Raw genomic sequence first — 11,887 nt, 5'->3', positions numbered from 1 at the left:
CAAGAATTGAATTTTCTATCAGGAGCACAAAAAGTGCAAGAGGTAATTTAAGTTTTCTTGACAATTGGCGAAGGAGCTAATTATAAAGATCAGCTAAAAATGTATTTTCTGTCATTTTTGCCAAAATTGTCAAGAATTGAATTTTCTATCAGGAGCACAAAAAGTGCAAGAGGAAATTTAAGTTTTCTTGACAATTGACGAAGGAACCAATTATTAGAAAAGCTAAAAAATTCGATTTTTGACTCAGGAAAGCAAAAATGACAGAAAATACATTTTCAGCTGATCCTTATAATTGGCTCCTTCGCCAATTGTCAAGAAAACTTAAATTCGTCAATCAAGTCAATCAATTTGAGAGAACAGCCTATGAAAAATGTTTCTGTCCTATTCTTTTTGATGAGCAGTTTAGTAGAGTTCATGCATCCCTAGAAAGTTACATTTTCATTATTAATCTACAACAGGACAAGCAAAAATTGTCATATAACTTGCAAAACTGCGGTTGTTACTTTGAATTTCCCCATACACACGATGAGTTTTGATTTTAGACCACCCAAAGGCTCGTTGTCAGAACAAAGGTCGTTCAAAGCAACCATCCAGGCGTGCAGAGAAATGCTACAACTATGCGAAGTGATTCAACAATGCGGAGAACCACTTTTCTTACCTCACGAAAAGCAGAACGACAACAGAACAGTGATCAGTTTTGGAAACCTCTTCTCTGTAAGTCTTATTTCGTTTGTAAATAAAAGTAAGAGTCATTTTTAAATGGCTTATATTAAACAGAATGGTCTAATTTGCTTGTTTTTATATGGAAACTCCAGAACCAGAACCATTAAGATTGATTTCAAAATCAAAATTTCCATATAAAAACAAGCAAATTAGGTTACTTTGTACCAAGTGGCCTATTGAAAACCAAAAAAAAACCAGGAATTTTTGATGGTGTGGTCATTGGACAACCTGTAAAAATAAAAAAATCGAAGTTGTTTTTTATATACAGGATGATACAGTTTTGAGTGTCAATAATTCACCATTCTATAGCCCATCAAAAAATAAGTTGACACGTATTGTGTCATTTTCCTGAAGAACGCTTCCTAAGGAATACCTTCAAATTTCAGTTTTAAAAATCGTTTTTTTTGCTCCAAATGTCAGCCATTTTGATCAAATTTTAAACTTATAAAATGAATACTCGTTATTTGACGTAAATAACATTTGTCAAAATTGTTTAGTGACGTCGATATAAGAGATTATTCAAAAATGACAAAAATGTTCAAAAGGATTCAATCTGTGAGGTTTATGAGCTAATTTTCGGACACTGAGAACAGTCTAAAACAGCATTTTTGGACTAATTTTTACTGGTTGTTCATTTTTTTAAACTATAAGTAGTGTAAAACTGAACATTCAAGACTTTTGAGAGTCCAAATTTGTATTGAATAGTGTAGGATGGCTTGTCTGGATGACTGAATAAAGGCACACTTTTAGATAACTCTATTTATTATTCAGATGCAAAGGCAAAAATTGAAAAAAAAACCGTGACCGCTCTCTCGCCCCGACTTAACCTCACTCTGTCTCCCTCTCTCTCCGCTTAAACTTCACTTGTCATGTCACACCCGTCACTTGATAATGGCGCGAATTTTAAATTGTAATAAGTAGTTTACTACAGTTCGGCCTTCCTGACCACCGTTCGTCCTCGATCGGTCTAGCATACATAATTTTAATATCAAAAAGGCGCTTTAACAATTCATAAACATTGACATAATGATTGTCTTAACATAAGCAACAAAACCATAAGCAAATCTTAACCATATGACGTATAGGTAAACATAATCCGTCCTAACATAAGTCTTCATAACAGTAAACTACAAACATAATCCATACATAATCCGTAAGTTTTCATAACAATAAACTACAAACATAATCAAATTCAAAGTTTCAGGGAAAATCAGGCTACATAGTAGGGATTTATTGTGAGTCATTGTCAGGGTCATCATAAGTCGAGTTAAAGTTAGTGAATGGTCGTAAATTGGAAGAATCTAGAATACTTTTGTAAGGTCTTTGTGTGACTTGAAAACCTGGAATGTCTTCTACAACGTACCTGTCATTGGGCAAAACCCTAGTGACAATGTAAGGGCCTTTATACAAGGGTAAATGTTTTTTATTTAAGCCAGGTGTTACGTCAATATTTACACGCACGACGTAGTCGCCTTCTTTATAAACATGAGGTGTCTTATGTTTCTGATCGAAATACTGTTTATTATACTCCTGCAACTGGAGAATTTTATGTGAGGCGTTATTACGAACTTCGTCCAAGTCTCGTACACAGTCATTCTGGGATCTAAGGTATTCACTTAAAGGGTCTAAAACCTTACCCTTTTGGTGAATGCCAAAAAGGAGTACAGCAGGAGAATTTCCAATAGATCTAGAAAAACTGTTATTAAAAGCGAATTCAACATCTGCAAGGACACGATCCCATTTATTCAATTCAGGAGATAATTTTGACAACATCGGTCGTAAGTCTCTATTAATCCTCTCGATTTGCCCGTTGGCTCTAGGTGTTCCGGCTGCTACTAAAATAAGTTGAACATTGTTCTCATCAAGAAAAGTCTTAAATTCCTTTGATCGAAAATTGGAACCACGATCAGCTATAATCCTATTTGGTCGACTATAGCTATTGAAGTAACTAATTAAATGTCGAATAGTTTCAGCGGCGTTAGTTGTACGACAAGGAAAAAATTTAACAAACTTGGAAAATCCATCAATCACTGCAAAAATATATTTAAACTGTTTACCTGTTTTTTCCAGGGGACCATAATGATCACAGTGTATAGTGTCGAAAGGAACATAACCCTTAGGGATTGGGTGTAAAACTGCTTCACCTTTTCCACTTCGTGAATTATAAAATATACATTTCAAACAATTTATTATGTGATTTTTAACGCGGTCCTTTAAGTTTGGAAACCAGTAGGTTCTTAAAATAACCTCACAGGTTTTGTCAACTCCAATGTGTCCAATATCATCATGACACGTTCGAATAACATTTGACTCAAGACATCTTGGAACATAAAATAACAGTTTAGAATTGTACTTTCGGTACACCAATCCATCTCTTAATTCATAAGAAGGATGTTCAGTAGTAATTAACAAGTCACGAATCTTTACAATATTTTCATCTTTTTCCTGAGCAACACATAAATTCCGTTCCAAGCTATTTTCAACAAAATAAACATTAAAAACTGGAAAACAACGACTAAGAGCGTCCACATGTTTCATACGCTCTGCTTTTCTATGTTCAAGTGTATAATCAAATTCTTGGAACACTAATGTCCATCTCAAAATCCGGGGGTTAATATCTTTTTTCTCTAAAGTCAATTTCAGGCTGTTACAATCAGTGATAATTTTAAACTGGATCCCTTTTAAATAAATTCTGAATCTCTGTAAGGAATAAACTATACAAAGTGCTTCCAATTCAAAGCTATGATATTTCGACTCATCAGTAGTAGTTCTTTTGCTGAAATAGAAAACTGGATGGAAGTGTCCATCATTTTGCTTTTGCATAAGAATTGATGCAAAACCTATTGAACTAGCGTCACAATGAAGCTGAGTTTCAAGATGTGGGGAATAAATGGCCAAAACTGGAGCAGATGTTAAAATTTGCTTAATCTTTTCAAAACACTCAAAACAACTTTGGTTGAACAAAAACTCTTTCTTAGATTTCTCAAATTTTAACAAGTCATACAATGGTTTGGCTAAAATAGCAAAATCCTTGACGAAACGGCGGAAGTAGGAACAAAGTCCCAAAAATCCATGTAACATTCTAAAATTTTGAGGTAAAGGGAATGAAGAAACTGAATCTACATTGTCCGGACTCGGTCGAATTCCGGATCGGTTAATTGAATAGCCCAAAAACACAATTTCACTCATCACAAAAGTACATTTGTCAAATCGTAAGCTAAGTAAATTGTCAACTAAAACTTTATATACCTCGTTCAATATGGATAAGTTGTCATCAATTGTCTCTGTGGCTATCAGTATATCGTCAATATAAATAATAATTTTACCTTGTTCAATCATATTCTGAAAAGCTGTATTCACAAAACGCATAAAAACTGCTGGACTATTTTTAAGTCCGAAAGACATTTTCAGATATTCAAACTGGCCAGAAGGTGTAACAAAGCTGGTGTATTTGATTGACTCAGGGTCTATAGTAACATGATGAAATGCGTCCTTGAGATCTAGTCGTGAAAAGTATTGTTTGTCTCGTAACTGCTCTATTTGGTCATCAATTAGAGGCATGGGAAAATTGTCTCTAGCAGTCAACTTATTCAATTCCCGAAAGTCAACACATAGCCTCAACTTACCTGACTTTTTCTTTACCAAAACAATGGGAGAACTGTATTGGGATGAACTCTTCCTAATAATTTTCCTGTCCAGTAAGTCCTTAGTAATCTTGTCCACCTCTAATTTGTCTGAATATGAAAGTCTACGAGGGTGAAAGTAAAAAGGTACATGTTTAGGGTCAATCAGAAGTTTCATTTGTAAGTCAGTAATGGGAAATTCAGGCCTAGGTGCTGTTACATAATTTTCAAATAAATTTTGTTCTATAGTAGCCCTTACTTCATTGCTTAACTGTGGATTAATATTCAAATTTAGATTAATACGAGTTTCCTCAAATTGATCCACTTGGATATTCAAAACTTCATTTTCAACATAATGCACATCATTATCAAGAAATTTTAAATATACTTTACCCTGATTAATAGTAAAATTAACAGTAGGGTTACACAACACATCTCTACCTAATAAGCAAGAATCTGACATTGCACTTGTAGGTATGACATAAAATTTAGTTAATAAAGAAGTAATTTGGTCAACATCAATTTCCGCTTCATAACAACCACCACCATTCATGCCGGTAAAACTATCATTTGTTTCAGCTAAAGTAACATAACATGGTACACAATCTTCTTTAATAAAAGATACAGGGCTTCCCAAATCAAGAAAAGCATTTACTTCAAATTTTAAGTTACCTGGCAGTGGTCTCATCTTCACAACAGTTCTACAGGCTGGTGTTAATGTTGTTGGGCTTACCAGGTGGGTGGTGGAATCTGCAGGTGGATGCTCAGGTCTACGTTTTCTTGGACAGTCTCGTAACTGATGCTGCATGGAGCCACACTCAAAACAAGAGCCAGGAGTCCTTTTAGGACGAGTACACTCAGTGGCCTTATGCCCTGTCAGGCTGCAATTGAAACAGCGGACTGGGGAAGGTCGTTCTGGACGAGAATCTCCAGAGGATGCCTGGGTTGTAGTCCTTGGGTGGTGGTAAGTCCTTGGGACAAAAGTAGATCTGTCTTCAGAAGTGACTGATTTCATTGTGGACAAAACTTCTGCCAAACTTGTAAATCCCTTCATTCTGGCTTGTGATTGAAGGTGAGGGTCACTAAATCCATCAATAACATACTCAATAATCTCATCATCAGGTAATCCTATCTGATTACACATCATAACCTTGTCAGTAAAATATGTGGAGAACTTTTCTGATTTTTTCCATCGGCGAGCTTCCATAGACTTGAGTAGCACTATTTTGTTCGGCCGGGAATCAAACATAGTTTGTATTTCAATTTTAAGCATGGGCCAATCCATTGTAATGTAATCAGGTTTTGAATGATACCAAGTACGAGCATTGCCAGTCAGCTTACCCATAGCAATCAGCTGTATAATTTCATTGGGCACTCCATATGTTGCTTGAATTGCATCAACTCTCTGAATCCAATTGCATACAGTATCCTGGTGGCCACTAAACTCAGGCAATAATGCAGCTAATTCGTCATTCCGAAAACGGGGGGTTGTGCTGCCACCAATTTGTCGTTGTGCTGCTAAAACAGCCCTAACAGCTAGGCCTACCAGATCTTCTGCTTCCACTTCATGGGTTGATTCAGAGTTTTCGTCCCCTGTATTTGCCATTTCTTAAGTTCACTTAAAATCGGGTCATAAAACTTATTAAGATGTAAACGTATCATAAACGACATAAACGAATTTTGAAGTTGAGGGCCTTTTTCGATAGTAACCGAGGTTATTCCACTTTTTGCGATAATCCTGGTAATCGTAATCCGTAATCCGTAATCCCACTTCTGAAACTGTAGGATGGCTTGTCTGGATGACTGAATAAAGGCACACTTTTAGATAACTCTATTTATTATTCAGATGCAAAGGCAAAAATTGAAAAAAAAACCGTGACCGCTCTCTCGCCCCGACTTAACCTCACTCTGTCTCCCTCTCTCACCGCTTAAACTTCACTTGTCATGTCACACCCGTCACTTGATAATGGCGCGAATTTTAAATTGTAATAAGTAGTTTACTACAATAGTCTAAAAACTTGTTATAGGAATAGTCTTAAAATTCGAGTTTTCACACTGCAATTTATTGGCTAGTGTCTGAAACTGAATTTCAAACACTAAAAACAGTTCGGAAATCAGAACTCATTTTTTACTACTAAAATGGTCTAACAGTTGACTTTTAATGCTAGTAAGAAAAGAAAAAGAAAGTACAAATTAAAAAAAATAAATAATTAATTTTAATTAAATAATAATAATATTTTATTTTATTTTATTATTTTAATTTATTTTATTTATTTTTTTTTTAATTAAAATTTTTACATTTACTCTACTAAGACTAAAGAGCGTCCAAAAGTCTATTTTCAGGACTTTAATTGATCTAACTTTAAACACTGATAACAGTAGTTTTGATTTTCGGACTGCTTCAATTCTAAAAATTAGTCTTCAAAATCATTATCGTAGCATTTAGTGCCAAAATTGTTTACTTTTATTACTGAAGAGTGTTAAACTTGACTTTTACTATTTTAAATAATCTTGAACTGGATTTTTCAATCTTAAAGCACTAAAAACAATTTGAATTTTTTTGAAATACTCAATTTTTTGCACCGATAAGTGTAGAAGTCAATTTAATAGTAAAGAAGGTTGAAATTGCATTTTCAAGACTATGGACCGTGTACAAACTGGCTTGATAAGTCAAAAACTTGGTGAATATACCTTTGAAACTCGATTTTCTAAGCTAAAATCACTAAAAATAGTTCAGAGTTCTAAGAGAATGAAAAGCAAAGTAAAAAAACTTGAAACATTATTCTAGTCTATTCAAGTTTTTTTCACGTCAATAAGTCAATTTTAATGAAATATTATCCATATCCTGTATTTAAGACTATTTTCAATACAAAAATATGGAAATTTGTCTTCAAATTATGAAAACTTACTTCAAATGCAAATTTTAAGCTTCTGCTGTTGCTTTTCATTGGTTCAGCGTCACTTTTTGGTGTCCAAGTCAATTTTCAAAAGTCTTCGTCTCAATTTGTCTGGAAACTATAAAAACTGGTTACAAGGACATTTTTTAAGTAAATTTTCACCGTTTCCAAGAAAAATTTGGGAGTTGTGTTGGATTGGTTTTGAGCCTTTGAGCGTAATAACTTCAAATTAGAATTTTATAAGAGGTACTTTCTTTTTCAACTTGAACAAGGAAATTAAAAGAAACTGTAATTTTTGAAAAATATCCTTCTTCACGTGTGCTTCTTCCAAATTTAAAAAAAAGTGGTTTAAAGTAGGCCACCGTTAGAAAGCGATACACCGAGAAGCATCTTCGATGTTCGACGCTTCGACGCTTCGCGATTTGCGATCGTTCTATAGTGAGCCAGCTCTACAGTGATCACCGGAAACGGGACCAACAAGATCAAGCCTCCCACATACGACGGTCAAACTTCATGGGCAACGTACCAACTCCAATTTGAGGCCGCTGCAAATGCAAATGGATGGAGTAACGAGGAAATGGCTGTAGCACTACGAGGTCCTGCATTGGAGCTGTTACAGACTCCTGCCTATCGCCCAACAAAGCAATTATGAAGCATTAGTAGCTGCATTAGGATGTCGTTATGGGGATCAGCATAGGAAAGGAGTGTATCAAACGCAATTAAAGGCAAGAAAACTGGTGAAAATCTACAAGAGTTTGAGCCGAAATTTGTCACCTTGTGCATCTGGCTTACCCGGCCGTCCCGGAGGAAATCCAAGAAGAATTTATCCGAAGGTAAAGAAAATGCTGAAGATGTTCAAAGGGAGCAACAGCAGCACTGGTTTGAGCGCTGGAAGTTGAAGCTGCGTGCAATGATTTAAAGCCAGAGACTATTCAATAGGAGAGAGTACCGCCAGCCGATCATGTTGCCACATTAATAGATGAAATTAAATCAATGTTCGACCAATTAGTGCAACAAATCAGCATTAGGAAATGGTCAGTCCACACAGTTAGAACGATCACGCCCGATCACTAGAGTGAAGTGTTATCGATGTGGACGCAAAGAACACCATAGCAGGAATTGCAGACAGCGGTCTTGTTCTCCAAGCAGTGCTGACGAAATCAGGACATCAGAACAAATCACCGGAACTCCTCTGCTAAAAGAAACATTAAGTGTTATAATTGTGAACGTAAAGGACATTACCGCTGGAATTGCAGACAGCAGTCTCGTTTACCGACCCTGCAGAACTGGCGTAACCAGGAGCAGAAAATGAAGAACCCAGAAGGACAATTACCACGATATGTAGAGGATTGTCAAGCTTTTGACAGTGACTTAAGGTACCGGAAAGGACAAATTCATAATGGTTGGAGGACTGGTCAAATCGCAAAGGTGACAGATGAAGAGGCTACAAAAAAAATGAAGAGCAGCGTTTCTAAGGAATAAAAGGGCAGCGCTCAGACTCTGATTTGAAAGTAATCAGAAGATGGTTGGAGAAGGATTTGAAACCGGATTGGCAACAGATTTCCAGATATGGACCAACAGTAAGGGGTTACTGGTTGCAGTGGAATTCGCTTCGACTGCGAGATGACTTAATTACATGCAAATGGGAAAGCCCAGACGGAAAACGCTTTGTTTACCAAACAATAGTGCCCAATTCCTGCAAAGAGAATGTGCTGCGAGAACTACATGACAGTCGCGGAGGAGGACACTTACAGGAGTAAACCAGACTTTGGCTAGAATAAGAGATCGATTTTACTGGATTAACTTCAGAAAGGACGTTGAGGAATGGCGTAAACGGTGTGACCAGTGTTCGTTACAGAAGGGATCAAGCACAATTCAGGAACTTGAGAGAGAGAAAAGATGAAACCAAACAACGACCGTATGAAGATGACACTGGACCACAGACCAGCTGGTGGCAATTATAAGGAAAGTGATGCTGTGTGGATGTTTCAACCCAGGAGGAGCGAAGGAATAAGTCAAAGATGGCAACGACACTGGGAGGGACCTTACAATGTGGTAAAAAGGTTAAACGACGTCGTGTACAGAGTCCAACGCAGCCCCAAAGGCAAGATGAGAATTGTCCATCTGGACAGACTCAAGAAATACCAGGGACTAGATGAAGCGGATCGGGACGATCAGCTTTAAGAGGGGGGCAGTGTTACGGTTTGGGCCTACTATGCTCGATACTTCCGAACGAGCACTCGATTCGGGATGAAATCGATGCGCCGCAATATCTGGCCGGGCGCGTGTTAAAGTAGGCCACAGGAAGCGACACACCTAGAAGCATCTTCGACGCAAATCGCGAAGCGATTTGTCTAGAACGTGGTTTAGCGAATATAAAAGAAGCAGTCTCGACGGTGGACAAGTAGTGGATTTGGGAACGCGGTAAAGCTTAAATAGTAGAATAATTGTGGAATTGTAGTAGTGTTTTTGGTGGCTGAATTAATTATTGTCCAGAGTATTTTGGAGTGTTAATAAATTTATTAATTGTTCAGTTAAATTGACTTTGTGTAAACCCACGGGAAAATCGTAACATTATAATACAATATCTTTAGCTAAGGACAAAAATTTGCTAGTAAGTAGTTAACAAATTAACGATTTGTTTTTGTATTTTCACAGATTTACACTGGAATTTCCGATAAAGTTGTGGGAATGTTGATCAGAGCCCGTAAACATAAGTTGCTAGATTTTGAAGGAGAGTGTCTGTTTCAGGTCAGTATCTTTTATTGATAATACATTAACCTTTAGTCTTTTGGGGTCTCTGGGACCCCCAAAAGTTTGTATAACATCGCCCTTTCTTTACGCGTCTCTATCCTGGCGCTCCGTGAATTCCTGTGCCTTATTGCTTTTTTAAATACATTTTTTCTACAGTTGACACGTAAATGTCTAAGAAAATGATGTTTTAGTATCACGTAACAACTGCCATAAACGTCAAATCTGACAAACTTTGCCCAATCTGGATATGAAGCTCTAAAAAACACAATTTGTAACAATTTTCTTGCAGCGTTAGATACAAAATATATTTTAGAGTTTTATGATCCATAATTTGACAGTTGCCACGTAAACGTCTAAGGAAATGGTGTTTTAGTATCACGTGACAACTGCCATAAACGTCAAAACTGACAAACTTTACCCAGCCTGGACATGAAGCTCTAAAGAACACAATTTGTAACAATTTTCTTGCAGCGTTAGAGACAAAATGTATTTTAGACTTTCGTGATCCTTAATTTGACAGTTTACACGTGAATGTCTAAGGAAATGGTGTTTTAGTATCACGTGACAACTGCCAAAAGAGTCAAAACTGACAAACTTTGCCCAGTCTGGGCATAAATCTATAAAAAACACAATTTGTAACAATTTTCTTGTAGCGTTAGACACAAAATGTATTTTAGAGTTTTATGATCCATAATTTGACAGTTTACATGTGAATGTCTAAGGAAATGGTGTCTTAGTATCACGTGACAACTGCCAAAAGAGCCAAAACTGACAAAGTTTGCCCAATCTGGACATGAAGCTCTAAAAAACACAATTTTTAACAATTTTCTTGCAGCGTTAGACACAAAATGTATTTTAGAGTTTTGTGATCCATAATTTGACAGTTGACACGTAAGTGTCTAAGGAAATGGTGTTTTAGTATCACGTGACAACTGCCATAAACGTCAAAACTGACAAACTTTGCCCAATCTGGACATGAAGCTCTAAAAAAACACAATTTGTGACAATTTTCTTGCAGCGTTAGACACAAAATGTATTTTAGAGTTTTGTGATCCATAATTTGACAGTTTACCCGTAAATGTCTAAGGAAATGGTGTTTTAGTATCACGTGATAACTGCCATAAACGTCAAAACTGACAAACTACCTAAACTTTGCTTCAATTTAACCAACTCTACATATCATTGGTATCTCTTAGCGTTTTCGAAATCCCCATGCACAGAAATTTGTGTTACCCTTTATAGAGCTTGATCACAATTTTAAATACTACACTTTGTATATTATTGAATTAACTGGACTTTCCAACTTACAGAGACGGGATGACCATGTTCCAATCGTCCTTCTCAAATCCTACAAAGAAATCTACCAAATTTTAAAGGAAAAAATGGACGTCGCTACGCAACAACTGAAAGAGAGCATAGCCACCAATGGAGATTTGGATACTGGCAATTACATTTAATGCAAATATTGCAATATTGCAATTATTCAAAATTTTTCTGTTTGATTATTCATTTTTGATAAATCTTCTTAATATACAGGAACTTCTTAATAACAGGTTATGAGTGGACCAGTATCTCATATTCGCGTGTTTTGTTAACGAAAAGTAACATATTAGTGCACATTTAATATCGAATCCAATATGAGTGTTAATAGTTCTTAAAAATGTTTGTGAAATTGAGTTTATTGTAATTATTACTGGCATTAGGTTTTAGAAACGTCAAGTATTTCCAAATTCTAATTGTAACTTAAAGTAACTGTAAATATACAATAAGAGACTGAACTTTGTTTTTTAGTTACTCCTACAAGGGTTAATTAGGATATGGATTTAAACGCATATGGAATCACAGTCTAATCCTAACTGGTGAGATATGAAATAGACTAGAGTCAGCTAA

The 11,887-nt window shown here is 36.1% G+C and overlaps 1 protein-coding gene and 1 long non-coding RNA gene across 2 annotated transcripts; one reads left to right on the top strand and one right to left on the bottom strand.

The window, feature by feature from the left end:
- The first annotated feature begins 510 nt into the window (after nt 1-510).
- LOC145732509 (actin-binding Rho-activating protein-like) lies at nt 511-11,775 on the top strand. Its single transcript, XM_081984815.1, has 3 exons — nt 511-714; nt 9,902-9,994; nt 11,308-11,775. Exons 1-3 carry the CDS (start codon nt 526-528, stop codon nt 11,452-11,454), a joined length of 429 nt encoding a protein of 142 aa, XP_081840941.1. The 5' UTR covers nt 511-525; the 3' UTR covers nt 11,455-11,775.
- Nucleotides 667-9,895, bottom strand: LOC145732510 (uncharacterized). The gene is made up of 3 exons (XR_014179020.1): nt 8,486-9,895; nt 7,256-7,361; nt 667-951 (listed from the first exon to the last, which is right to left on the bottom strand). It is a non-coding gene; the product is annotated as an uncharacterized LOC145732510 (long non-coding RNA).
- Nucleotides 11,776-11,887: the final 112 nt, after the last annotated feature.

This window comes from Ips typographus, linkage group LG8 (genome assembly GCF_016097725.1).
Source record: "Ips typographus isolate SLU linkage group LG8, UJ_Ityp_2.0, whole genome shotgun sequence".
Taxonomy (NCBI): Eukaryota; Metazoa; Arthropoda; class Insecta; order Coleoptera; family Curculionidae; genus Ips; species Ips typographus.
This window is presented reverse-complemented; position numbering and strand designations above follow the sequence as displayed.